Source organism: Colletotrichum costaricense, assembly GCF_030867565.1.
Source record: "Colletotrichum costaricense strain IMI 309622 chromosome Unknown Scaffold_11.1, whole genome shotgun sequence".
Classification (NCBI taxonomy): Eukaryota; Fungi; Ascomycota; class Sordariomycetes; order Glomerellales; family Glomerellaceae; genus Colletotrichum; species Colletotrichum costaricense.
The window spans coordinates 157637-185117 of NW_026848240.1; the positions used below are offsets into that span (position 1 = coordinate 157637).

The following is a 27481-nucleotide window of genomic DNA, read 5'->3' on the forward strand; positions in this document are numbered from 1 at the left end:
CGAGGCGATGAGGTGTCAATGATTCGCTCATGAGAAGCTGGGTGTGAGTACATAAGTTCGGCCTAACATCACGCAATTTAATCAATTACCAAAGCTAACCACGAAAATACGCGGGTTGAATCCTGCATACTTGGAATCTGGATGGTTTGGACTTAGAGTTTGAATCCCCCGGTCCTGTTATGGAACAGGCCCTCTGGATCAACCGAAGCCCGCACTCTTTCCGCCAACTCTCTCTTCTCTGGCTTCAATCTTCCCCAGTAGTCTTGTCGAAAGTATCCATCGTTCATGAACAGGGGCCTGTAGGCGTCTGGAAGAGTGCCGTCTTGGACAAATCCATCAACACGAGACTTCATACCAGTATACAATTTGACCATGGTATCATCAACTGCAGCGTCATCCAGTTGAAACAAGTAGGAGTAATCAAACTCGAAGATGATTCTGTCGAACCCATCATCAAGATCCAGCAGATCGCCACCTCTCTCTCGGCTGACCCGGGCTAGTGACTTCGGTATGGGCTGAAAAGCCATCGAGGCAATGATCCCAGCTACTCCTGACTTTACAGCTGACGTGTTGTACCAATGGTCATAGTAAGATCGCATCACCTTTGCGCCTGCTGCAGCTGGCGGAAGAGGTGTCGTCTCCGTAGCGATAGTGTAAACACTACCTTTCAAGACGAAGACGTTGTTCGCTTTGAGCAAGTCGGTGTAGGACCTCGTCTTACAAGTGTTGAGCGACGATTGGATATCCAAGAATTCGTCAAATACTCCAGATGGAGGCTGTGGTCCGTCGTAGAACAGAAAGAAGATCCAGATGTTGACGCTGTTCAATACAGTCAACTCTGAAGTTGCGATGATGGCTGCCTTTGGATCATGATAATTCTCAGTAAAGTTTCGAATCGCCGCGAGTATCTCATCTGTTTTGTCGCCGCCAAATACCAAGTTTCCGCCCCATATCTGCCCCTTGTATTAGCAGATTCTGTCGCCAATGGGAAGTCGCTGGTTGAGGGACCACAGCACTTACCTGTCCTATTGCATGCGCTTGCAAGTTATACCTTGTTACGATTCCGTACGCATTGCCACCTCCTTTTATGGTAGCAAGAAGGTCCGGATTGGAAGTATTGGAAGCGGTCACTACCGATCCATTTGCAAGTACCATCTCCGCTGACACTATGTTGTTCGATGCCCAGCCGTATTGGGTGCTGAGAAAACTGAGCCCCCCTTTGAAGAACGTTAGATACCTCATTCCATGCAGGCGCCGAAGTTGAACATCAAGATACCTCCTAGAAGATAGCCACCCACGCCGACATTCCCGATGCGGCCCCCAACGACAGTCACTCCAGTTCCCTCGAGAGCTTCGTGAACCTCTTCCCATTTGTTTCCGGGACCGACGCTGACCGTATTATTCTCCTTGTAGTACACGACTTCCTTTAGCCCTTTTGTAGAGATCAAAGGGCCACCTTGCACGCTTGCAAAGTAATTGTTCGGGTTGTGTCCTCCCGACTTAACAGCAAACTGCTCTTTGTTATTAAGCAGGGCAGTGACAATAGCTGAAACTTCTGTAGCACTCGTTGGAACCAGGATACAGTCTGGCTTCAGGTTGCTGCAAGCAGTCGACCTACTGGCGGTTAAAATAATTCAGCGCTGGATTAATGAGCCTACCAATAGTTTTGTTGTTCCTGGGTGTACTCTATCTCAATCCCCTGGTATTGTTGGATCTTCGTCGATGCGGAAAGCTGTTGACACGTCGCAGATAGAGACTCAACGCATATTGCCAACCCTAAACACACGAAGAGCGTCAATAGCCTTGATGAATCAATGTTCATGACGGGCAGGATGACAAGAGTTCAAAGTCAGTGATGCAAAAGTCTTGCGAGCGTAGTCTGGAGGAGGGGCACGAGAGGCCTATTTAATGTAAATACTCTAGACACATCATGTAACAAGCACAGCTGAGGTCAGATGGGTCTTCCCTCTGCATGTACCAATCAAAATTTCTGAGATGCGATTGCTGTCAAGTTGGACACCTTCCGTAAATGTAGAAATTGGGGCGCCACGATGCTGCTTTAGATGGCATCGCTTGTCAAGTGGATCAGACGATACGGTCGCATAAGTGCTGACAATCACACACCTTCTTATCCAGCCACATCGACTACAATAGGAAATCACATCGGCAGGCTGCTAGGTACAACGATGCTGGTGATTGTTCAAAGGCTCAGAGTTTCGTATTTTCGGCTGTGACTTTTCGCGTACTCGTGCTTTTCGGAAGTCCACACAACCTCGCGATGAAAAGCCAAATGTTGAGGGAACATCGCTGTACTCAAGTTTCAGCTCCACATGAAAGCTGACCCTAAGCGAGTGGCATTCTACTCAGACTATTGAAAGGTGTGGGTAGCTGATAGGAGCAGTCGTTATTTATTTCTTCGCTGGCAACATCGATCATTCGTCAATGCCTGGTGTAATGGATTTTGTCTCCATCCACTGCAAAGTACAAAACCTTCCTCTGCCCTCCTGCAGGTGAACCTGTGATCTTCTAGAAGGTGATAGGACGCTGATACATTGGTGGCCACCTTGGGCATCAAGAATCAATAGACATCAATAGGCGTGGGGGAGTGTTACAACGCAGGTGGTCTGAAGCCACCTACCTACCCTGTGTGTGGATCCGCTGGTGGTGTGCTGCGTGACTGTGTGACATGGCCCAATGAATGTTTCGATTGTTGAGCTATTCACCGCAGTGCATGCGGAAGTCGGAGTCGCGGCCTAGCGAAAATCACAAAGGATGCTGCAGGCTTATTCATGTAGGATACCTAGATGAGAGGCCATGTTTCTTGAGAACATGGAGTTACATCTACCTCCCCATTTAGCGAGCTGACCATACGTAATGATAGCGATGGCCCCTCGGTGTAGTCGCCTGGGGGAATCCTTGGCTATATTGATTCAATAACGTGCTTCTCCGCTTACTGCTGCAGGTGTACCAGACAAAGATATGTCCATTATTGGCGTCCACTCACGATAACCAATTCGAAGGTAGCAGCACTAATAAACAGTGACCTCGCCTCTAATTTACGTCCAATTACCTTTAGTCCAATACAGAAGTGGTGTCCAAATTCCGGATCCGCCAAAATACCACGAATATTTTCGGACTGTACATGATTAGGTCCCATGCGATACCATCCAAAAAAAAAAGAGAAAGAAAACGCATCTCCGTGTTGTTGATATCGCCGTCTGTGAAATCCAACGATCCTTTCTAGGCGCACTCCCAGCTGTCTGCCAAATCAATTTCGCCGGTAACGTAACGAGCCTTGAGAGGGTAAGGACAAATAGGTCTCTGTCTGGCTATTCCTCGAAGGACATTGTCTTCATGGTATTTTGTAGCCACCAACTTCTGAGGTGCAATACCCTCTTCAACCCATCGCATGATGGCATAAATTCCGTTATGGTCGGCATCGTCGCTGCCCGGCACGCCATGGGTAGCTCCGCCAATCGTCGAAATACCGGTGTACCAGGGCGCGGCGGTGCTACCAGTACAATGAAAAAGACCCGGAACCAGAAACATACGGTAAAAGTCGTCAAGATTGATCTGCATAGCTTTGTAAACTTCCTCGTAAAAGTATATGCTTGCCCCGCTGCTGATTGTGTCATCTGCAAGGCCATGAAGATGGATCAGCTTGCCACCACGATTCTTGAAAGCAGATAGATCGTATTTATCGGCAGTCGAGTTGCCGGGGTCAATGGTATCAATCAGCTTCACGGTGTTGAAGTCGAAACTTCGCCAGTCCCAGTCTGTGTCGTTCACCACCATGTTGATGACGTATTGTAAGCCGATCGCAGATGGCTCCTCCGTGCCGCTCGCTACAAACGCAAGACTTGACCCCAGTGATGGCTTGGGAAATACAAAAGTTTGATCAACGTCGACATAATCGCTTGTCAACTGGCGGAGAGTATTGATCTGCTGCGGCGTCAAGCAGCTTGAGGCGTTGTTGTTTGTTGAGGTGCAGAGCATGGCTTCAGGGCGGAAGTCGCAGGCGTAAGGATCCATAACGATGGAGTCCGTGATCCCGTCCTGTGGATCACATTGCTTGATCATCTCAGTCAAGATGAGCTGCAGCAGAGAGACTGGAATGTGCTTCGGATCATCAGATGGCAAGTTGAGAATGCCTCTCTGCACGCCTGCTGCACCAAGGCGGGTTGTCCACCAAGCTGGCGCGTTCACAAGAACGCCGTCAAAGTCCTCGGGAAATTCCTGCACCTCCTTAAGACCTTGGCGGCCTCCAGTTGAGCAGGCAACGTAATAGGAATAATCCGGTACAGATCCATAGTACGCAGTTAGGACCGCCTTGGCCACAACAACTGAGCCGTGCATTGCACGATATCCCCAGTCCATCATGGCCTCTGGATTGTTCAGGGCCCAAGAGGTGTCACCGAACCCAGAGATGTGTCCTGTATCGGTTGACATGGATGCAAACCCGTACTGAGAGAACATTCCCATGTATGCCCAGTTGGTAAACCCGCCAAAGCCGCCGTTACCAGTGGCCATGAATCGTGAGTTCCAATTGGTGGGCATGTAAAGGGCGAAGTTGTAGGAGGAAGTAGCAGATGAGATGAGATTGACACCGACTGCGCATCCTTGTGGCAACGCAGTAGCATTTCCAACGGCTGCTTTGTCGCCAAAAGTACCATTCTCGGCGACAAAGTTGACATAGTTGATGGATACACCAGGAGGTAAAACCTCTGTGATCGATTCGAGGGAGCAACGGGAAATGTCAAGATTTCGAGCCTGATAATGGGCAAATGAGAATCCAGTAAGGAGTAGAAAATAGAGGTTGATCATGTTGTAACCGGAGAAGAAGAAGAGGTTTGCTGTGAAGGAGTGATATGTCTTCATTACAAACCTTTGATTAGAGTCGTATATATATACTTATGCTCCCAGAGCCAAGTTACTTGACTTGATGCCCGTGAGGCTGTGTTTTGCAAATCGGAGCTCGCCGTTGCGGTGGTCAAAACACCCGATCGGTACCATCCTGGCACCGATGCCGACTTTAAGGAGTCTGGTTAATTTGACGTCGTTCTTGGCAGCTGCGTGGCTTCCCTCATTTCTCCCCTCTTCCTTGAGCACCTCAGAACTCATTCTCTCACGTGGTCCCTGTCTTGAGCCCTGGCTTTAGTCTCTACTTTTCCCCTCATTCTTATTATTCTTCATTGGCTCATTACTGATCCACTGTAAGTACTGAATTTGATCTTGCTTTACCTCAAGGTATATATAGTTACGTTGCAGTATCAAGTTTTTTTTGAGTTTTTTTTAAAAAAGATAGAAGGAAGGAAGAAAGAAAGGATAGAAAGCCTTAGATTGAGTTTCAGCTCAGAATTATGTGCAGTCAACGCACACGCCGATGTGCTTTTCCAGCAAAGCTACAACGCTGCAATCTTAAGCATGGTTATAAGCCTTGGTGGCCTCAGAAAGGCGCCAGGTATCCGCAACGCTGCGGTTCGTCCTAGAGCAGTCTATGTGAGTAAAACAGAGCCTACATCACACCACGTCAATTTCCTCTCGTTTCTCCTCACTCATACCGATAACGAACTGGCTGTCCGCAGAGTCTCATCTTTCATCCCGAGTATTGCCGTGACGGAGTGCGTCCGGATGATCTGACTCCCACTCCACAGCAATGCGCTGCTGTCCTGATGCATGTACTTTGCGAGCCTGAATTCGGGGACGGAAGTATGGTGGAGAGGAAGTTGGTTGGAAGCAAGGATGATAACTCCGATAGCGTCAGGGAGGTAATTACCACTGCATCTGAGCTATTCCACAGCCGGACCGGTGGGACAGAACAACCACCTGGTTGGAGAGGAGGTTAAGATAGCCAAGAAACCCAAAGAGATTGGCATGAGGGCCTGATATATCTGTGGTATGGGTAGAGAATGATCCTGACTGTACCGAGTGCAACCAGTGCACGGTTTCCCAGGTTTTACAACCGATTGCGCTGCGAGGTGATCTATTCGGAAAACACATACTAGAGTGCCTTGGACGTCAACATTTACATCGAGGATATGGGTTCAAGAGGACTAGGCGGCGTGCATGATATGGACCCAACCTAGAGCGATAAAGTTGCCGTCACGGGCTGTAACTTCTCTGCTGCTGTCAGACCAGAGCCAGAATTAGATCTTCGCATTTCAAGACTCCCGTTCGTGAGCACCATTCATGATGAATCCCTAATCATGATCTATAGTACTCCACGGGAACCTCTTGCCCAGTCCCGGTTTTTACTTGTGGGTCGTGATAGGCTTAGATCACTCGAAAGACCACACTCAACCCCAACTCCACCGCACTAAGTCGTATTGAAGCTCATTCGATTGCCGCACTCCTCAACGCTCCACAACAAGCAGAAATATCCCATGCCTCGAGATTATAGATGCTTTCCCTGCCACTTATCCGCATCCACAACAGCTCCAGTGGAATCTGGGCTCCTGGAAGGGTGGCCGAGTTGGTTATGGCGCCAGGTTAAGGTCAGCTTAACATCTGTTTCCTGGTGGGGCAACCCGCGCGAGTTCGAGTCTCGTCCCTTTCAACATTGTCTTTTGCTTCGCCTATTGATTGTGCATTATCTTACGTTGGATAATTATCCTCCTTTTTGTCTGCAGGCTGCTGGCTGATGAGGATAGTACTTGCTACAATCTCTGTTAGTAGTTGGCTTTCAGTGTGTAGGGTAGCTCATACAAGTGTTTGATACATCATGTTGGTGTTTTTGGTAAAGCACGCGCGAGATGTATCTAATGAGTACCATGTAGCCGGAATCGCAATATTGCTTTAATATCTAGCATCAACTACTCAGAGACTCGGACTACGTAGCATGTTACTGGTAATCAGACATCTCTTTCGAGGCACACTTTCTAGCCTAGTCAGTACTCATTGTGAATCAGGAGTCCTTGTTCACTTCTCGGTATATCTCACCGTGAAGAGCTTCAGTCTCCAACGAACCCCTGGGTCTGTGGGTTCGTGCAGCTGATCCGATTTCATCCCCCGCTGCAGCTTAAAATAGAGTTCACAGCGTGTATCAGCACGGCCTCGCTGGATTCGAAAGGCCGAACCATGGCAAAGTCAAAATACTGTTACACCGAGTAATGTAGCATGCAATTCAGGATAAAGGACAGAAATCCCACTTCATCCCAAGGTCTGATATCTCCCCATCGTGTTCTTCATCCAGCGGCACGCAGGAAAAAAAAACGCTGCACACCCATCCATTTCTGACTTCAGACAACCAGTTACTTTGGGCAGAGAACTAAGAGCAACCTGAAGCCACAAGATCCTCATTGACATCGAGTCACAACTGCCGAGCTTCCCCGCGTTACCAGGCTACGCTAAGACGGTCAAGACTAGGATCACCATCGCAGGGCTTCCAAATCTCCGGAACAACATGGGCATCCTCCTACAACCTCTCGTTGACTACCATCCATGGAACCAGCTTGGAACCTTGACGACACTGTTACTCGCTTCTCTCGGTGCTGTAGGACTTTTGGCTTGGCATTTCCGCGAAGATAAGCCGTACGTGGGCTTCAAATTGATCGGCAAAGAACGAGGAGAATGGTCATATGAGAAGGCGAGAGAAAGATGGAACAACAACGCCTTCGAGCTCTTGCGGGCAGGATTCAAAGAAGTATACTGAAATTGACTTCAATCTTTGAGAATTCACGATATTGACCTGAATTCGTAGACACATGGCCGGCCATTTCAAGTGATATCCCCGTTTGGTCCCTTGGTGATGCTGCCTCCGAGTCTATGCGACGAAGTTCGGAATGACAAACGCTTAACATTCACCGGATTCATCGACCGAGTAAGTCTGTAGAATAGGGAACTTTGAAATGACCAAAGGTCAGGGCCTATGAGCAAGATTCTTCTAACCTCGGCGGTCATAGCAATGGCTCACGCGGTATCCCGGCTTGGATATCCTGCAAGATGGGCTTAGGGGAGAAATCATACAAGAAGCCATGCGGAAGAACCTCAACCAAGAACTGAGTAAGTGAGCTCCTCGAAACAGCGAGAGACAGGCAAAGACATCAAAAGCGCCAATGCTGATCTGTATCTCAGTGTACTTGACGGAGCGACTCCGCGAAGAGGTGTCTCTCATCCTCAGAGAACAACTCCCGTCAAGCAAAGAATGGCAAGAAGTCAGATTCTTTCCCGTGGCCACTCAACTTGCTGCACGCTTATCTGCAAAGATCCTCCTCGGGGATCGTCTCTGTCGCGACAAAGAGTGGATAGCAGTCTCCATCAACTTCACCGGCGTCATTCTCCGCGCAGGGAGAGCTCTGCGCGCCTGGCCTGTCCTTCTCCGCCCACTGGTGCATCGCTTCGTGCCGACGCTGAACTACCTGCGAAGTCAGATCACGCAGGCACGAAAGATTATGGAGCCGGAGCTTGCGGCGCGAAGGCTCGCGAGGGATCAGAAGGAAAGACCTATGGATTCATTGTCGTGGATTGACGATGTTCGGCGCGGACGAGAGTTTGATGTCGTCGCTGGGCAGCTATTTCTCACATTTGCGGCGATTCACACGACGTCTTCTGTGGTGACTGCCATATTGTATGATTTACTGGCGTATCCAGAGTATTTCACTCTGCTGAGAGAAGAGATTGTCAAGGTGTTTACCGAGGATAGGGGTTGGAGCAAGAACAGTCTGTTCAAGTTGAAGTTGATGGACAGCTGTATGAAAGAGAGCCAGCGATTGCACATATTGGGTCCTCGTAAGCACATTCGGGCCCTACCGCGAGGATCTTGGGCCGACGACCTGCTAACACGCCCTCTAGATATCATGAACCGCGGAGTCGAAGAGGCCATGACCCTCTCTGACGGAACCCACCTCCCAAAGGGCACCTTGATCACCGTAGCCACACACAACACCCGCGATACAGCACTCTGGGGACCCGAGCCCGAAAAGTTCGACGGCCACAGGTTCCTGCGTATGCGTGAAGAGCCGGGGCAGGAGAACCGGTGGCAGTTTGTCTCGACGAGTCCAGAGTTCCTCGCCTTTGGCCATGGAACGCACGCGTGCCCGGGACGATTCTTTGCCAGCAACGAGATGAAGATTGTGTTGGCGCATCTAATCATGAACTACGATTGGAGGATTGTGGAAGGAAAGCCCCCGGCAAGCATGTTCGTCAGTCGCTTTGTGCCGGATCCCAGGACGGTTATTGGGTGCAGGGCGAGGACCCCAGAGATTGAGCTGTGAGAGAGAGACAACACACGAGAAGCAAGACATGAATGAGCAGAAACGATTCAAAATTTACTCAACCACAAGGTGGACAAAAGTGTCGAGAAAAGAAAAAAGAAATTGCGTCAATCGCTGACGGGAATTGAGCCCGACGTGGCTAGGCAGAGTCAGCGATGATGTTCCATGATCATCATGTGGCATTGAGCTATAACTTACGGGTCGAACCCACAACCTTGAGATTAAGAGTCTCACGCTCTACCGATTGAGCTAGCCGGGCGGATAGAATCCAATGGCTTGGTGTGTTGTCGTGAGCAAGCCGGAATCAGTCCATGGAGCCTTTGGTGGATTGGACCGGACGGGGTGGTGTATATAATTTTCACGGCCCATCTCTAGACGTGTTGTGTTTTTTGACAGGGTTACCGCGTTTCCGGAGGGTAGGGCTTGTTTGCTATGGACTCCGGTGCGGGTCCTGGAGATTGTTTGAGAGGGGCCGGACGAAGTCCCGGGATCAAGAGATCTGCCATGACACCAGCTTTTTACCTTTGCGCGAGTCGAGTAGTCAGTTTCCAGGCCGATGTGCTCTCAATTGGAGTTGGTGGACGGTCCGGTATGCAAAACGTGCCAGCTTAGCCTTCTTCTCCGTTTCAGACTGACAGACTGACAGACTGTCCGACTGTCTGACGGAACACATTACAAATCCTGGAATAAGAAGGAAAATACGTCCGAGTAGGATACATTCGAGTAGCTCGTTGTGCCAGAGCTCTGAGTTGCCTCATGGGTAGAAGTAAGTTGCTTTTACCTGGTAGGTGAGGTAGGAATGATGGAGTATCTCAACTCATGGGCTCTGGAAATTTGATGAACCACGACAGATGCGATGGCTCATTGTATCCGATCGAATCGATGAGGCATATCGCCGTGTTGTTCAGATTTGGCCGTCCTTACGTAAGAATGAAAGAGGGTGAAAGTGCAGCAGCACACAACTGGCAACAAAAACACATCTGCTCAACATAGGAAAATTCATTTTGTAGAGTATATGCTGGTTATACACACTCGCAGACCGCTGTGGCCGGCCCGTTTTCATCCATTCCTTGAACCACCTTGCACCCCTTTTGCATACCGATACAGATTGAAAGCTGGAAAGCAATAACCACCGCTATTACCACATCGCCCATGAGCTCGTGTCTCCAGTCGAGACTCAGTGTCCACCTCCTCTGGCTCGCTTCGCACCAGCATTTCCGCCGGCCTCGGAATCTCCTCTAGGCCGCTTGTTACCAGGCTGGAAATCGTTGGCACCAGGGTTCAACGAGCCGGCATTTTGTCCTCCTCGGCCACCACCACGTCCGCCACGTCCTGCTAGACCACCTCTCTCTGCACCTCCGCTTGACACCCTATTTCCGGCAGCGTAAGCGCCACCCCGACCACGACCAGCTGCACCGCCTCGTCCTGGAAGAGGGATGCCACTCCTTTGGCCTGGAGCAGCCTGAGCCGGTGGTTGCGGTAGCCCATGACCTTGCGGTGCGGTCTGACCCGCCGGTGCCCCTTGAGTACTGGAAGCGAAGGGGTTCTGTTGCTGTTGTGGTGTTTGCTGCTGCTGCTGTCCTTGTGTACTCTGTGAGAACGGGTTGGCCTGGGCCGGAGTGCCATTAGCAGCACCGGCCGCGAACGGGTTCGCTGCGCCATTGTTGGCTGCCGGCTTGGTATCCCCAGGAGTAGGTATTTGTCTCTTCTGAGGGATGCTACTGCCCGGCGCAGGGATTCCGCTAGTAGCAGCCCCGGTTGATGGTTGTGCTTGGTTGGTTGAGGCTGGTGGGGCTTGAGGACGGTTAGAAAGAGTAGAGTGTTGCACGTTCATTTGGATAAACTCACCAGGTGTCGGGGCAGCAGCTTGGGCTGGTGTGGCAGCTGAGGGCGCCGAGATCGAAGGACGGGGTGCGGCGGGTTGTGCGTTGCCAGCGAGCTTCGCCGGGCTTTGCTGCGGCGCGGCGGGAGCTGGTTTGGCAACTTTAGCTTCCTCCCAAACTTCCCCAACGGGTCTTTGAGGTGTCTTTGTTGCGGCCGTGGACACGACTTCGATCTTGGCGTTGGCACCTCTGAGCTGATTGTCCTTCATGTTGATCTGCAGCGCAGACTTCTTCTGTGCCAGCAGCTGACCTTCCTCGCGAGCGTTTGCGATTCTCTGCTCGAACTCGGCCCTCATACTCGTCTCTGTCTCGTTTTTAACCTTGGCAGTCTGTTCCTCGAGTTTCTTTCTAAGATTTCCCGACATAATGTTCCGCACGGTAGCATTGGTAGAAAGGAACTTCCGAATCTCGGCATCGGGGAGTTGAGATAGATCCGCAGCACCAGCAGGTGTACCGGTCATTGGCGTTGCCGGAGCTGCGTCCGGGTCTTGCTGCTTGATGGGCGTCGCAGGCACAGCCGGTTGTTCTCCCGCAGGCTTAGCAGGTGCGGCGCCTTGCTGCTCAGCCTTCCAAATGACCTTTTCTTGCTCTACCCTCGTGGCGAACTCGGCTTCCATCTTCTCGCGAGACTGGCGTAGCTTCTCATTGAGTGCGTTGCGCATCTTATCAGACCGCTCCTTGATGGTCTGGGTGATGTTCTCTTCGAGCTCCTTCGCCTTGCGGTCAGCCTCTGTAGCCTTGGCTTCGGCGGTAGCAATCTTCTCCTCCAAAGCCTTCCGCTCAGTGTCGGATAAGCCACTCGCGCCGTTTGTGGCAACAGGCTCCGCCGTCGACTGGGCGGCGGGCTGAAGCTGCGCCTGGGCAGCCTGCTGTGCAGCCTCGACAGCCTGGTCTCTCTCGGAGACGGCTGTCTGCAGTTGCGATCGCAGGGCCTCAAGCTCCTGCTCGGCGGTCGTCTTTTGGGCTGAGATGGCTTCCAATTGGGCTCGCATCTCGGCGAGTTGCTGCTCCAACTGGGCGACTACTTCCGAAGATACTGGTGGAGACCCGTCTGTCGTGGGTTGAGCGGCAGGAGGTGGCGCGCTAGATTGGTTGGCTTGAGCATCCTGCTGTAGCCTTTGTACCTGTTGCTGGAAGTTCTTGACTTGCTGCTCAAACTCCGCACGCTGCTGTGTTGTCGTCTGCAAATTCTGTCTTGTTGTCTCGAGCTCGGTGTTCATAGAGTTGAGTTGCTGCTGCAGTTGTTCACGCTCAGCAATCGCAGCGTCCTTCTCCGTGACCGCCTCGTTCCGTGCACCAATTGCCTCATTCTTCTCGCCAGTGATCTTACGTGACCGCTCTTTGAACTGATCGGTCATGCGTTGGCGAGCGTTCGCCCAATTGGTCCTCTCCGTCTCCAATGTCTGCTTGATCTCCTCGAACTCTGCTCGAAGAGGGCCTTCAGACTCCTTGAGAGCGTCGCGCTCGGCCTGCAGATCATTGATGGTCTGCTTGAGTTGCTCCATCTCGGCGGGATCAACGCGGCCGTACTTTGTAAGGATGCCCTCGGTTCGCTTCTGCCACCTGTCGCGGTCCTCCTGAACTTGCTTGATTTCTTCCTCGAGGAAGCCCTTTTGAGTCTGGAGCTCCTCGATCCTAGCCTCCAGAGGCTGTACCTTGCCTTCCAATTCCTCGATTCTGGTGTTCTTCTCGGAGATTTGCGTCCGGGCGTGGGCGAGCTCGTTGCGGAGGGTGGCACTGCTCTCACGGTAAAGGTTGAGCTCGTTGAGTTTATCCATCAGATCCTTGTGGGCAACGGAGGCTTGGCCGCTCTCAGCCTGTGAGCGTCTCTCCTGGTCGAGCTTCAACCGAGCCTCATCGAGCTGGGATTGGGAGTACTCGAGCTGTTGCTGCAGGCGTTTGGATTCCTGCACCTTGAGGTCGTACTGCACCTCCAAGATCTCCTTCTCCCGTCTTAGATAATTGTTGAGTTCCCGAAGACCGTCGGCTGCACCGTCGCTGCTAGTGTCCGCGCTATCGTTGACGTCCCCGGCCGCCGCATTGCGACCCTCCTTGAGCGCAGAGAATTGCTTCGTGATGCTCTCCAGCTGCTCGTGCAGAAGCTTGTTCTGTGCGTTGACATCATCGCGGCGAGCCTTGATTTCTGACATTTCCTGCTCGATTCGCTGTTTCCTCTCTTCCCAGGAACTTTCACTTTGAGACAGGGCAACTTTGGCCGACTCCGCCTCGGCTCTCAGAGTCGCCGTCTGGCTCTTGAGCTCGTTGTACTCGGTGCGCAACTGTTGGACGAGCTTCGCAGCCTCGGCGTGCTTGACGAGTTCGTGTTCGTAGTCCTGTTGAGCCTTGGCGGTGATCTCTGACTGAGCACGAAGGTCCTGTTGGTGGAACTTGGCGGCTTCTGAGTGGCGGTCCGCTTCTTCCTTCAAACGCTTCACTTCCTCGTCTAGAATCGTCTTCTCATCCTCGTACTTGCGGGCAACTTCGGCTTGGGAGTCGCGGAGGTGGGACAGTTCCTTGTTGGAGCTAGCGAGTTCCGATGACAGATCTTCAACACGCTGCTCCAACTCCTTAATCTTGGCGTCCTTGGCCGCGAACGCAGCATCCATCTCCTCCCTGAATTGCTCTGTGGTGGTTGTGAATTCGGTAAGAGCTTCTTCATTTTGTTCGCTGAGTTGCTTGTATTGCTCTGTCTGTTCCCTGGCATTCTCGAGCTGAGACTTAGCGATGTCAAGCTCCCTCTTGAGGTCGGAAACCTCATTGATTAACTCGCGAACCTCGGCCTCGCTGTCTTGGTCAGTCTGGGTAGGAGGTGCCATCGTGCCGGGCCTTGGCGTTGGCCGGGGCGCCAGGCGACCAGCTCTGTCTTCCGCATTGCGAAGTTCGATGGTGAGCTCATCAACGCGAGCTTGCAGGTGGTCGCGGCTGGTCTTAACAGCGACGTGCTCCTCGCGAATCTGGCTCAGACTGGTAGAGAGCTCATCGATGCGCTTCTGGGCTTCGCGAGCATCGAACTCCTTCCTGAGCTGAAGCTTCTTGCCTTCTTCCATTTCATCAGACAGCTTGCGCTTCGTGCTGTTCAGCTCTTGTTCAAGATTGTCGATCTTGGACTGAGCTTTCCGCCTGTACTCAGACTCAGAAATGTCACGCTCGTTCTGCATGGATTGCTGGCTTGCCAAAAGATTGTTGAGTCTCGTCTTCTCCTGCACAAGACTCTCGTTGTCTTGATTGAGACGATCCTGGATGTCCTTCCATAACTTCTTCTCTGCCTTGAGGTTAGCCGCCTCGTTTCGAACGCTCTCGAGCAAGCCCTTGGCATCGATGAGTTCTTCGGCAACTTGCTGGGTTCGGATTTCGTGCTTGATGGAGTCCTCTGAGAGCGTCTGGTTGCGCTTCTGAATCTCCTTGTTCTCGCTCTGCAGCGCAACAAAATTGGAGTGGAGCATCTCGTATCTCTCGGAGGCAAGGGTAATCTGGCTGGTAATCTTTGCAACCTCGCCCTGAAGGGAATTCTTCTCGCTTGAAAGCCTGTCAATCTGCTCCCGCAAGGAGCGACGGACGGATTCCTCGTCGTTTCGGTAAGTGTCGAATTCGACTTGCAGATTACGCAGCGCAGCTTGTGGGGACAGGCCGTCACCTTCCTCAGTCTCGATACTAGTGAGGGGGAGGCGCTGGCCGTCGTCGGAGCCAAGGATAGAAGCGAGCTCGCCGGCAGAGGCCTTTTGCTGAAGGAGACGTCTGAACATGTCGCGCTCGGACTTGAAGCTCTCCATTGTTGATCTCAGGGACTTGGTCTCTTCAATCATGTTGGCGAGCTCTTGTTGCAGTCGCTCAACCGATTGGTGATCTTCCACAGCCTGGCTCTTGGCGGCAACAGCCTCTTCGCTCTCCATCTGCTCTGCCAGCTCGCGGGTTACCCTCAGAAGCTCTTGATTCTTGGCTTGCAGCTCCTGAATGTCCTTGAAGACGACGAACTTCTGGGTAATGAACTGGTGGGTATCCGACATGTCGTTGAGAGCGCCCTCGGCGATTTCTCCACGGGAAAGTTGCTCCAGGCGGACCGTCTCCTCGCGAGTCAGCTGCTCCAAGCCCTTTTCGCGGGCATGCATGTTGAAGACCAACATCTGGATCTGTGTACTGAGGTCACGAAGTTGTGTGCGGAGGATCTTGGACTCGGCCTGAGCGTTAGCCAAGGCACTCTCAGCCTTTCGCGCGCTCTTCTTTGCTGCGTCGCGCTCTTCGAAGCTTGACTGAGATAGTTCGGACATCCTAGTAATTTCGGACCTCAGGGTATCGGCCTCATTCTGGAGCTCCTCGATCTCGGGTGTCTTGGCTTCCAACAGAGCAATCATATTGTCGAGCTCCTCGGCGAGTTGTTGATTACGGCGCTTCTCTCCGGCCAGCTGCCCCTTGACCTTGTACAATTCGTCGATAGCCTGTGTTGCGGTGATGGCGGACTTGTTTCGCGCAGAAGCAGGAGTAGCAAAAGGCGAGGCAGGCCTTCCGAGAAGGGATCCATTCATACGGGGTGTCTGAGGTGCAGATCCCGGTGGGGGTCCTTGTTCAATGCGGGCGTGAAGCTCGTCGACCTCGCCCTCAAGCTGAGTCACCCGTTCCTCCAGGGCACGGCAAGTCTCCCTCTCGCGTTCGAGCTCGTGCTGTATGCGACGGACTTCGTTTGCATGCTTCTCCTTCAAGGCTTCCTTCTCGCCCTCTAGGGTCTGCACACGGGCCTTGTGACTGTCGGCAAGTTGGTTGGTCATATCAACGACGCGCTGCTTGCTCTCGATCTCGTGCTTGTAGCTCTCCTCGCTGCGGGCGAATGCTTCCTGTTGTTGCTGGACCTTGGTGAGGGCCTCTTCCGCCTTGGCTTGAGCTGCGTCGAGGCGATCTCGAAGCTGTTGTTCACTTCGCTTCAGGGATTCGATACTAGATTTCGCGTCTTCGTTTTGTCGTTGTAATTCGGCGATCCGAGCGCCCTTCTCGCGGCGGTACTTGAGAGCTTCTTCGCTCTTGGTCTTGAGCTCGGTCTCGAACCATTCGCCATTGCGTCGAGCAAGATCGAGTTGTTGTTGTAGTGACTCCTCTCGGTACTTTGCGCTACTCACAGCGGCCTGAGCAGCCTGAACCGACTGCTGCAGAGCCGTGATCTCCTTTTGGAGCTGGACGTTCTTCTGGTGCTGCTTCGCCAACTCTTCAGACAGCTCTGAATCGCGGGCGTTTCGAGACTCAAGCAAAGCCATATTCGCGCGATTGGAAGATTGTAGGGACTCGACGCGGTCGCGGAGAGTAGTGATCTCGGAGTCGTGATCGGATCCGCGGGACTTGAGCGACTGGAGCTCGTTCTCGACCGTTTGTCGCTTTGTTTCTGTCATGGTCAAGTTAGTCACCTAGAAATTGATACCCCAATCGAACAATCTCGTCATTGTACAAACCTTCTTCTTTGAGCTTCTGGCGAATCTCCTCGACATCCTTCAGGGCCTTGTCGGCTGTCGCCTTGAATGTCTGGCATCTTGATTCGGCGCTGTGGTGTGCGCTTTCGAGCTCGATGTCGACCTGAAGCTTCTGAGCATATAACTCATCGTACTCGCGTGCCTTCGCAATGACGGCTTCGAGGAGGCTCGCGACGAGCTCGGGGGTCGGGTCGGTTGTGGCTGTCGAGACCGTCGACTCGGACAGCCCTAGGTGGCCGGCCACATAGCCTACATCCACCGCCGCTGCCATGTTGTTGTAAGCTCAGGGTCTAGTCATGGACATCGAAAGAGGATTGCGAGGTCGTTTGTGGTCGGAATGTAAGTAGGTTTGTTTGGCGATGGGCTCGCTGCGTCGCGCGTCAAACACCCCACCGGTCGGGAAGGCTGAGGTAGGTGTTGCTGTGATGGAAACAGAAGCAGGGAGGATAGCCCCACGGAAGAAGATGAGAAGTCTCTCGAGAGCCGCCAATTTTGGTAGAGGCGGTCAAGAGTTGATTCCAAGCGACAAGGAATTGGGTGGGATTTGGCGGCTAATTGGCAGATCGCAAGATTTTGGGAAGAGCGCGACCAGGCGAATGTTTTCTGGCCAACGCACAGTGCAGGTACAAGGCTGGGGGGAGCTGCCTGCAACCACGGGCGACAAAGGTACTCGTTAGGCCAATCAGAGGGCCTTGCAGAAGGAAGCTGTATTGACACCCGAGGATCATCCGGCTGAGTCATCAGCAGCTTCGCTCAATCGTGTGGGGCCCTCTCTCGGTGAGTTGATGAAGTCAAAGCTTCCTGACCGAGAACGCCGATCTTCACCTCTGTCCTTGCTCGGTAAGACTTCACCGAAACCCCAAGTCATCGAAGGGTGAGCTCCAGACTAACCAGATGCATCCCCAACTTTGACCCTCAAACAGGCTCCAATATTGTCCTCTATCTTATGGCTCTTCTTGATTCTTAGCTTTTTCCCTCCCTCGACACTCTTTTTCCTTCAAATGCGCATGTAGCTAGTTTCTCGCACCGATGCTTAAAGTTTAGTCCCCTTGGTGTGTAAAAATGGGTATATCTCTTCTTACGTCGTTAAGCTAAGCTAAAGATTCAACAAGTATAAGTATCTTCCTGTCGTCTTCATTAGGCCTCAACTCCCTTCCCAGTAATCCACCACCAGCCCAGCCGTTATCAGTGCCATCATTATTGTCGCTGCTGGCCCCCATCCATCTCAGAGTAACCTGGCGTCGGGCCTGCATGCCATCCCATCCCTTGAAGCTCCGCCCTGTCTCGTCCCTGCCCTTGATATACCGCCGATGGCCCACTCGGAATCTGATGAATCGGTTGCCCATGAGCCTCTGCTAAGGTATTCTGCACATGTGGCTGGTTGTAGCTGTTCTGAAGCTCGGGTGGGAGAGGCAGGCTCTGGCCATATGGTTGCTGTTGCGGATATGCCGGTTGGCCATGCTGTCCCTGGAGCTCCGAAGGCAGATATTGTTCGGCAGGCTGCAGCTGGCCGTTGGTGTTGGCTGGCATCTCGGACGGCAATCTCGTCTGGCCGTGGAGTTCCACGCCGGGGGTGGATTGGGCCCATACACCACTAGCATTTGACGCGGGCGATATGGTGTCCGGATGTGGAGAACCAGTCGTGTAAGAGACACTCATCTGAGGGCTTTTGGGTGGCAGCTCGGACAGCATCGTGCCGCCTAGTTCAGGTTTGCCCGCCATTTCAGGAGGGCCGGCGGCACCTGGAAGCGGGAACCCAGCCTCGTTCTTCTTCCGACGGCGGTAGATGATGAACGCGATGAGAGCGGCAATCGACAAGGCACCAACGACAGCAATAACACCTCCGATGATGGCTGCAAGGCTTGGAATGCTGGACTTCGATTTGCCATTGGTATTCGTACCGTCGCCAGAAGTACCCGAAGAGCCAGTAGCAGTAGCAGTAGCTTCGGCGCCCGAAGTCCCTGACCCCGTGCCGGCCTGTGCTGTTGGATAAGTCTGAGCAACTATCGCTTGGTTAGTCAAAGCCGATGCGATCATGGCGAATGATCTACTCACTTGATTCAGCGACAGTGGCCACCACCTCGTTTCTAGCTGCCTTGCAATAGTAATCCAACACGGCAACCGCAGAAGATACAACATCCGTAGCCGTAGATGAGCAATACCACTTGATATCCGATGTCACCGTGCTCATAACGATGTTAGTCACTCCATCTTTCAAGCACATACAAGATGCCAAGGCCTGAGGGCCCGTCGGGCACTGGTATCTCGTAAGCGAGTAGATAGCATCCGAAAACCCTGACTGTGCGCATGCGGCCATCGAGCTATATTGGGAGAGCGCCGTCATGTAGTAGGTCATATCTCCTGGAGGCGGCGAAGGCTGCGGGAACGATGTAGTGCCCTTGTTCATGGCACAGTACGCATCGTAGAAAGCGAGACCCGAAGTCACGTCGGCGGCGTTGGAGCATGAGTACCGGACAAGCGATGCGATGGACCGGCTGACTCGTGCTGAGTTGTCGTTCTTCGAGCAGATGCAGGGCGCCATCAGACTTGCGGCTTCAGGGCAATACGTTGACATTGAGCTGATGGCGTACGACACGCCAGACTGGGCACACGGGGCCATGTTGGCGAACTCGGCGATATCGGTGGCATACTTGGTAACGATGTTGGTCGTAGGCGTCGGAAAGTTGACTGTCGTATCGGGGTTACAGTACTGGCTGATGACTGCCGCGGCGCTGGTCTGGTCATCGGATGCGGTTGAGCCACAGCTGTAGCTGATTGACCTGGCGATGGATGTTGAGATGGCGGCGAGGTTGTTGTTCTTCGTGCATATGCATGACTGCAAATCTGTCGGTGCTTCACCGCACGCCGAGTAGGTCTGGGAGAAGATATTGTACGACACGGCAGTCTGAACACACGGCGCCTGATATGGGTCAGTATCGTTTAATCACCATTCCGGCAAAGGTTTTGGACATACCAACAAGGTGTAAATGGAAAGATCAGTGACATAAACGATACTTGCGGCTCTCCCAAGGCCGATGAGGAAGAGAGACAGCCATAGCTGGGCTGATATCCGCGACATCTCTCCCAGGCAAACCACAACAGCAATCAAAGGATATCAAGGAACGGAACGTCGACAACGGTCAACAGGGTCAGAATAGACAGGAGGAGCCTTTCACGAAGCATGATGTGAAGAGGACGAGGGGGCCAAATGGCAATGTCTCTGCCTAGAGTGACTGGCTAGGCATGGGAAGCTAAGCGCGGGGGAGAGACAGTTTCTAACTCGCTGCAAGGGGTAATGAAGTCCACCGTTGAGCCCGTGTACCCGTGAAAAGCGTGAAAGCTTACCCAGTTCCTCTACTTCGGCTTAGGCTGACTTGGTGTTTTGATGGTCAATCATCACCACGACGGTCACTAACCCCTGTCACTATGGCGCTAAAGTTGCACCACCCCCTTGACAGCTGAAGGGCTGAGCCAGGGATAGCTTCAACGTGATCGCCTCTGCGGTTCCGCAGTGGAGATTTCATGTTCCGCGTCGTTTGTCCGGAAAAACACGAAAAAGCCGACTCATCGCGGAGTCTGGCGGAGTCTTCGCTACCCTGGAATATCAAGCCTCATCATTTTCTGTGACAATGCCCAAGTTGAACAGCATGAACAGGTGAGGAGCTTTCGCACGTTTCAACGAGCCTCTTATCATCCTACCCTCGCGGAAATAGGAGCAACGTTGGAGGTGTCCACAAGACAGCTTAGCTGCAGCCGCGATGGCGTTGTTTAATCAAACACTGGTTCAGCCTAGGCCAAGCAAGCTAGGCAAGCCAAGTTGATGATTTGGTAGTGTACAGTCATGGACCTCGCACTCGCAGCAAGTCACAACTCATTTGCCTCGCTGGCGGGGAAAACATCGCTTCGGAAAGTCGACAAGTGATCCAAAAAAGAAGACAACACTGGTTGTTCGATCTGTCGGTACTTTCCAGACCCATCGTGATGGCGTCGGGATGGTAATATGATGATAACCTACGTGCCTTTGACCTTTGCTGGCGGCAGAAATGACTCAGGAGCCGGCAGACGCCACAATCCAGGGGCGACAGAAACCGGTAGACGCGATTGGCGTGCCCAGATGAGACATTCCGTTCAGAGTTAGCCTTGAATATTGTGGCAGGCCAACATAATTTGTTGGCGTGAAGTTGAAAGAAGCACAGCAGCCTTGATTGACTGTGCATCGTGGGTGTCTGGGTTCATAATTAGGTGCTGACTGAGAGGAGGGTCTATCAAAGATGGAGCACAGGCACCAGGGCAAGAGTAGGACAATTTCAGCTTACATAAGGCAAGTCAATAACTGACGGCAACCGGGTCATCACCCGGCCGAGCTCGGCGCGGTTTGTCCGTGGCATAACCAAAATGTCGCTAATAATCACCGTATTCAGAGTAGAACTTGAGGATCAACGGAGTCAGTGGTGCAGAACTGCAACCAAATGGATCAACCTTCCACAGACTATCCAGGTTCCTGAATACAGGAGTCTCTCATTCTCACCATGATGGTATCATTCTGGGTATCCTCCTCCACCTACATTACTTCCCGAGCCATGATCTGTACAAACGGTACTCATCCATGGCATCGACACTCATCCATGGCATCGAGCCATGTCAACTGACTTCTGCCACCTTGTTCCGGAACGAGAGGTCCCTATTGAACATTGAGAGGCCTGGCCAAACACTCTCAGGATGGCAGAGCCTCCCCTTGCGGCTCGCCACTCAACTCAGCACCCGGCCGCCCGCGCCACCACCGTACATGTAGCCAGGCGCGAGACCCTCACCGAACTTTGTTAGAGTCTGGTTCACCTTGAGGGACAGCCGCCTCGAAATGCTGCTCCGCTTTTTCACTTGCCTTTCCATACTGTCTCTCGCCTCCAGTACCTCAACGTCGCCATTCTCTCGCATGGTGCTTATGTCCACATCGCAGTTCTCGTCCTCATCGGTTTGGCTTTGCTCTTCGTCAGATTTGTAGTCGGGCATCGCACGGCTTCCGCATGTTGTGCACATGATCTGATTGGGTCGAAGGGTCGGCATCTCGCTCTTTCGCCTTGTACGATCTGCGGTGGGCGGAGCCGAGTGGTTCAAGGACGGCGTTGGTTCAGGAAAGACATCGCCCTCTGTAGCCCGCCTCCTCATCGATCTTGCTCTGCGTTCGGCCACCTCTTTCTCGACGGACCACTTGACGACAGAAGGTCTTGGTGTCTCCTCCTTCTCGGCCACTGCAGCCAGGCTCGTGTTGGCGAACTGTGTGGTCATCTTGTGCCGGCCAATCTCATTTGCCATCTCAAGCCAGAGAGCATGGCCGATGGCATCGTGAAGTACCGGAGCCGTGATGAGCTTTCGACATTCTCTTGTGCCATCTGCCATACGTAGTCTACCAAGCTCTCTGATCTCGTCCAAGGTCAAGTTGCAGACAATCTTGATGTATCCCGCCTGCAATTGCGTTTCCCATCGTTCCATGATAAAGCCTTCCAGAAAGGTGGATGCCTCTGCGACGTCCCTTTCGTGTTGTGTCATCTCCTGTTCGATATTCTCTTCCTCCACTGTCTCTGGGGATTCCGCGGCTCGGGTTTCGTCAGCATCGTAGGGGATTTCGAAGTAATTGTCGACGCTAGACTCGTCGGAGGGGCCGCCCTGGTGCTGTCGCCGAGCTGAGCTGGTCACCTCATCTTTCTGTATAGGCGTCATGATCATAGGCGTTCGTGGACTGTAGGGCTGGTATAGCTGCTTATCCAACGCCATCATAAAAGGGGCGGCTTTGCTGATATTGCTGGCGGAGAAGCAGCTCATTCTCCTCTCGAGCCCAACCGATTTCCTCGGTAGTGGAATCTTGCTTGGGGAAGAATCTCGCGACCTCCCGAAGACTGTTGATTGAATGCCGTACATGTTCAAAGTTGTTATACTTGCTCCTTCCCTTGACGACTTGGCTTGCCCGAAACCACATGAGTCTGGGTTTAAATACATAGATACTCATAGCAGTGTTATAGTTTCTTGCCCATAGAGGTCTCGAAACGGCTCACATCAGACTTGACTTTGTCGGGGCCACTACGCCACTAGATCATGTCATATCAGATCTCCATATCCTCATGGTCGAGGCTGACGACGGAAGCAGGAAACCTTGCAAGCCATCGACTAGGTCTAGGCTGGTGAGGCGCAAGGCTTATTCTTATTCAAAGTGAGGACCTTGACCGGTCCGCCCTCCATCTCCTTGACGCTAAATGAACGACACCGGTCAAGACGTGAGAATGAGAAGCTGCTGTGGGATTTGTGCTCAGATGATTTGCAACATCTTGTTCGAGGCCTTGATCACGTTCCTCAGATGTTCTAGACTCTAGAGGCACTTCATTTGTGAAGATTGCGGCAGAAGACGGCTAGATCTATCAGCCCTCGCCACACAAGGTAGCCTGGTAGATAGCTATAGAGATCAATGAGTCAACAGGGTCCTTGGGGGGTTGCGATGATAATGCAGCCTCAGCAGCTATTCTCGTCCCTAATACCTGCTTGGCGACTGCTCTCATTTGACCCGATTAACTTGATGTGTCGTTGACGCAGGGTTGCTACCGTTGATAGGAGTGCCGTTCTCACGGTGAGTAGACCTTAACAATCTCATAACGATGTTCATGAGTTCTATATATCCCGCAACTAGCTCATCCATCTCGTGGAGATGCCTAGTCATCATTGGCGATTTTTTGTGAGCATATGTTTGCGTTACCCCGCCACTCCGCGATGGTGTGGCTGGTATTGTGGCATTTTTTGGTTCACGATCGGGGTAATTGATAGGCCGGCGAGATCAACACCGGGATTGTAACGAGAAGCGGGTTGAGGTCTTGGCACAAGCATTCAGTAATCCACAGCCTGCAGAGCAACGGCTGGGTTTGCATTGATCAAAGGGCAGATATTAATATCAATGAACTCTAAATACTCTGAATTGCCGCCAAACGCAACCGGTTTGGACTCGCTTATAGAAACTCTCCGAATTATCCCGAGCATTTTCTTGATTACTCCTCTATGTACAAGCGGGCCTTCGAGTAAGAGTGGAAGATCCTTTAATTAGGTGTTGCTTCGAGCTTGAAACGATGCCATTAGAGAAGGCCTGGATGGCCTGTGGCAAGCAAGCTCAACGAGATGAAATGTTTCTATTACAAAGGCTATGATAGAATGATTGATCAGGTATCATTAATCTAGGCACTTGAGGCAAGACATGATTTGGAGGTGACTTTGATGGACGCTAAAGCGTCAGCATTACACAAAGACGTTTTCCAAGAGATACTCAATCTCTGTCGCCCTGTAGTTGTCCTCTTCAACATAGGCCAGACCCGTACGGTTTACATCAAAGACGATGTTGTTAGGCTCATCCACCGTGTACAATGGCCACGTAGGACCTGTCTTGGGGCCGCTGCAGACATTGGGATCGGTGTCGTGGATGAACGCAACCCACATCTTGCTCATGAGGTCCGCCAGCTCGACAAAGGTCTCTGGCTTTCCTGCAAAGGGGTTGGTAGCATATCCCACTCCGTTCACGTTGTTGAACACGAACGCGACCTCTTGGAAATGGGTCGCTCCGTAGACGGCCGCGATGCCGTTGACATAGACGTTCCACAGGTAAGAGTAAACGGACAGTCCGGCGCCAGCGTAGGTGCTGGCCAGGAGCCTGCGGCCGCTGTGCTGTTGGTAGTCGCCGGCAAAGGCAGCTGCCCGCTTCCACTGAAGGCCGAATGGGTACGCCGCAGGTCGGCCAACCTGAGAGACGGGGATTCCAACATCGGGATCGTCGGGGTAAAGCTCCGAGATGGCGGCCACCTGTTCGCTGTCCAGCTGAAGGGCAGTAAGCCAGGCCTGGAACTGCTCAGTGGTGTTGATGCCCTGCTTTGCATACGCGGTGCCCTCATCGAAGTTGTTGCCGAGCAAAAGAGGAACATGTGCGAACTTGTCCGCAGCCAAGAGCTCGGATCCCTGGGCAGTGATGAAGTCGCCGTCAACCACAGCGCTGATGGTAGGCGGCGTTACGCTCAAGGGGTTGGTGCCGTTGTAGATGGCGTTGATAGTCTGCCAGGGAAGGCCTCGCAAGCAGCTCAGCTTGTCAGCGGCATCAGTACAACCCGTCTTGTCGACGAGAGCATTGAACCACGGTTGCCAGTCGTCGGCGTCGGCAAACCTCGCGATGGGACTGCCACTCTCGAGGATGGCGCTGCGGAACAGGTTGTTGTATTGACCATCGTAGGCGACGAGCTGCATGCCCAGGGAACGAGCACCCGCAGACTCTCCCCAGATGGTGACTTTGTCAGGGCTACCGCCAAAGGCGCCAATGTTCTGCTGGAGCCATTCCAACGAGAGGCGCTGGTCGCGGAGACCAATGTTGCCAGCACCGGCGTTTTGCAGCTCGTTGCTGAAGAGGAAGCCCCAATACGAAACACGGTAGTTGATGGATGCAGCCACAATAGGCTTTCCCTCCTTGACGGATTGGTCGACAATGTAGCTGAGGTTGTACCTCGGGTCGCGCGAGCCTCCGTTTACATAACTCTGTTTCGACAAAGTCAGCAAAAGTACCACGTAAAGGTTGTCTTACACTTGGCAGAAACTTACGCCGCCGTGAACCCAAACGCCAACAGGCAGATCATCTCCTGGCTGGACACCGGCCGGACGCACGACGTTGATGGTCAAGCAGTCCTCCGAAACGGGGTTTCCCAAGTTGGCAGTATCGGAGCCATACCCTATGCACATCCAGCCATATTCGGAAGCTGATCGAGTCCCCTCGAACGTCTCGTTGAGCGGTTGAGGAGCAGCGAACCGAAGAGGGCCAACGGGGGGTTGTGCATACGGGATACCAAGGAAGAGGTCCTGCGCATACTGCTGGTTCCGCACTCCGACGTAGGTCCCGTCTGAGAGGTGCACCGCAGGAGGTCCAGGCGGCGTGGGCTTGGGACGAGGACCCCAATAGGCGGACGAGGAGGACTCGGACACGCCCAAGCACGACGAAAACGCCAGAAGAACTCTAAACGCGTGGGAACGCATGGTGGGCAAGGCTCAACGGGCGAAGAAGTGCAGCTTCTAGAATGCGGTGTAGAAGGAAAGGGAGGCTAACACCTGCGTGTGTCTCATGTCAGTCGCACAGAGGTTCAGGTAGGGAGATTTTGATCAAGCCCGTCGACGCTACTCGGGAACCAATCATGACATATCGTCTAGAAATTGCCTCAACGTCCGCTGGCGTGAAAAGAAATTTCCGTAAAGACGGCCTCTTAGTCCCTGCACTGCCCGGAATATTGGGTTACGACGACTCTAGACTAAGAGCCGTTTTGGAAAATAATCACCGGCTCTTCCAAGGCTCTGCCGATCACCCCTAGCAGACTTAGTCCATACCTTAGATTACGATGACACATACAAGAAGTCCGTACCGTCTCATTGCCCCTGCGGATGGCACTTGGCAGCCCTCCAACACGATTTGCGTGCTTCGGCTCAGGGGGCTCGATCAGATGCTACTACGTAAGTTCATCCTTGTGTCGCATGGCGAGAGCATGGCGAAGCTTCCCCATCGATCTCTCTGAGTACCTTGTTATCGAAGAAAGTTAATTCTTTCTGAACCCATCGATCTCTCGGCCGAGGAATTCATCCATCACGGGTTCGACGGGTTGTGGCCTGATGCCCAGCATCCCCCGCAGATTGGAGCCGTAGTTGGTAACCGTCCGTGTTGCCGCTGCCCCCAAAGGCCTGGCAGAACATCGGAGAAGCATACCTCGTTGTGGTTAGCAGAATCGATGGTGAGACCACGCTACTGCGCAGTAACGGCGCAGCCAATATTCGTGTTGGTGAGTAGACTCTTTTAGTGTCTTCTAGAGCCCCGAAAACTCCATATGGGTACTGTTTAAACGAGATATGTAATATTGACCATCGGCTATGATCCTGGGGAAAATCGCTGGCGCACGAATGGGATCTCTCCGCTCAAGCCCCAGGATTAGAGTTCGGCACTAGAGACCGGTACCCCAGCCATCTTGAGTTGAGGAGTGGGCACATTCCCACATTCCTCAGCTGCCCCGGCATAGTTGGGCCGGCCTGGCAGGGCTAAAGGAACTTTGGTAGCAGAATCCGTTAACGAGACCACGCACCTTTACATTTTCATAGATTACAGTTGCGTGATGCCAGTGGACCCTTTATGCGTCTGTAGAGGAGAACGTGGTCCGTATGCGGAGACGCTGTTGGAGCATGGCGCTGGATCTCCGATTGAGATGGACCCCGAGCCAAAAGCCCATGGGAACGTCCCAGTCCTACCTTACTGTTTAAGTAACCAACTTCGTGTTCCCATCAGATCATTCCAAGACAAGTGCGGTTGCAACAAAACAGCCACAGCGTCAGTGGTGAGCCGTTGACTCTTGTGAGGCTGCTAGTTCCCTTGCATCCGTACCTCCCGGTGAATTTACAGACGCAAAACAAACTTGGCCCAGCGATCCAACAGTTCCGTTTGAAGTAAGTGCCCGTAGTAGCAGAAATCATACGTTGGTTCCAGCACCGCCGTGTTGGCGGCCGGCCTCGACTTTTCCACGAACCCAAATCTCCCGCTTCCGCCCGCCGTGATATATGTCGTGCACCGGTCGAAACCTGATCTGTCTTTCGCCTGCCCGTGACGAGGTGTTCCTTGGGGCAGGTGGCGGGACTTCGTCCGAACTCCGCCTCCCCTCCCTGCTTCTCCCTTTGAGGGGGAGAATCCTATCACCGACACAGGCAATACTCTCGCCGGTTTCGAGGGGGGGCACATAGCGTGAAAAGTCGGTTGCACTCCCCGAAACTAAGGACTGTTCATGGAGGGTAGGAGGCTTTCTGGTACCTGGGGGCCCCCTTGTTAAGGACGCTGATCTTAGATTTCATCATGTGCGATGCCAATGTATAATATGAGGGAGTGATGCACTTCCCGCGT

The 27481-nt window shown here is 52.7% G+C and overlaps 8 protein-coding genes across 8 annotated transcripts; 2 read left to right on the forward strand and 6 right to left on the reverse strand.

Moving 5' to 3' along the window:
* Positions 1 to 152: 152 nt before the first annotated feature.
* Positions 153 to 1822, reverse strand: CCOS01_10407 (FAD binding domain-containing protein; the record flags this gene model as incomplete). The annotated part of the gene is made up of 4 exons (XM_060458563.1): positions 153 to 953; positions 1021 to 1217; positions 1277 to 1614; positions 1659 to 1822. The coding sequence occupies 4 exons, from the start codon at positions 1820 to 1822 to the stop codon at positions 153 to 155; spliced, it is 1500 nt and encodes a 499-aa protein (XP_060310365.1).
* A 1418-nt stretch (positions 1823 to 3240) lies between these two features.
* On the reverse strand, positions 3241 to 4878 carry CCOS01_10408 (tannase and feruloyl esterase; the record flags this gene model as incomplete). The annotated part of the gene is made up of 1 exon (XM_060458564.1): positions 3241 to 4878. The coding sequence occupies one exon, from the start codon at positions 4876 to 4878 to the stop codon at positions 3241 to 3243; it is 1638 nt and encodes a 545-aa protein (XP_060310366.1).
* Positions 4879 to 5424: 546 nt separating this feature from the next.
* On the forward strand, positions 5425 to 6005 carry CCOS01_10409 (uncharacterized protein; the record flags this gene model as incomplete). Its single annotated transcript, XM_060458565.1, has 3 exons — positions 5425 to 5478; positions 5586 to 5768; positions 5907 to 6005. 3 exons carry the CDS (start codon positions 5425 to 5427, stop codon positions 6003 to 6005), a joined length of 336 nt encoding a protein of 111 aa, XP_060310367.1.
* Positions 6006 to 7402: 1397 nt separating this feature from the next.
* CCOS01_10410 (P450 monooxygenase) lies at positions 7403 to 9212 on the forward strand (the record flags this gene model as incomplete). Its single annotated transcript, XM_060458566.1, has 5 exons — positions 7403 to 7642; positions 7700 to 7819; positions 7902 to 8001; positions 8074 to 8727; positions 8791 to 9212. The coding sequence occupies 5 exons, from the start codon at positions 7403 to 7405 to the stop codon at positions 9210 to 9212; spliced, it is 1536 nt and encodes a 511-aa protein (XP_060310368.1).
* Positions 9213 to 10389: 1177 nt separating this feature from the next.
* Positions 10390 to 16816, reverse strand: CCOS01_10411 (TPR/MLP1/MLP2-like protein; the record flags this gene model as incomplete). Its single annotated transcript, XM_060458567.1, has 2 exons — positions 10390 to 16460; positions 16528 to 16816. The coding sequence occupies 2 exons, from the start codon at positions 16814 to 16816 to the stop codon at positions 10390 to 10392; spliced, it is 6360 nt and encodes a 2119-aa protein (XP_060310369.1).
* A 926-nt stretch (positions 16817 to 17742) lies between these two features.
* CCOS01_10412 (uncharacterized protein) lies at positions 17743 to 19624 on the reverse strand (the record flags this gene model as incomplete). Its single annotated transcript, XM_060458568.1, has 3 exons — positions 17743 to 18548; positions 18601 to 19465; positions 19520 to 19624. 3 exons carry the CDS (start codon positions 19622 to 19624, stop codon positions 17743 to 17745), a joined length of 1776 nt encoding a protein of 591 aa, XP_060310370.1.
* A 1670-nt stretch (positions 19625 to 21294) lies between these two features.
* Positions 21295 to 22461, reverse strand: CCOS01_10413 (uncharacterized protein; the record flags this gene model as incomplete). Its single annotated transcript, XM_060458569.1, has 1 exon — positions 21295 to 22461. The coding sequence occupies one exon, from the start codon at positions 22459 to 22461 to the stop codon at positions 21295 to 21297; it is 1167 nt and encodes a 388-aa protein (XP_060310371.1).
* A 1356-nt stretch (positions 22462 to 23817) lies between these two features.
* On the reverse strand, positions 23818 to 25587 carry CCOS01_10414 (carboxylesterase; the record flags this gene model as incomplete). Its single annotated transcript, XM_060458570.1, has 2 exons — positions 23818 to 25095; positions 25159 to 25587. 2 exons carry the CDS (start codon positions 25585 to 25587, stop codon positions 23818 to 23820), a joined length of 1707 nt encoding a protein of 568 aa, XP_060310372.1.
* Between the last annotated feature and the right edge of the window lie 1894 nt (positions 25588 to 27481).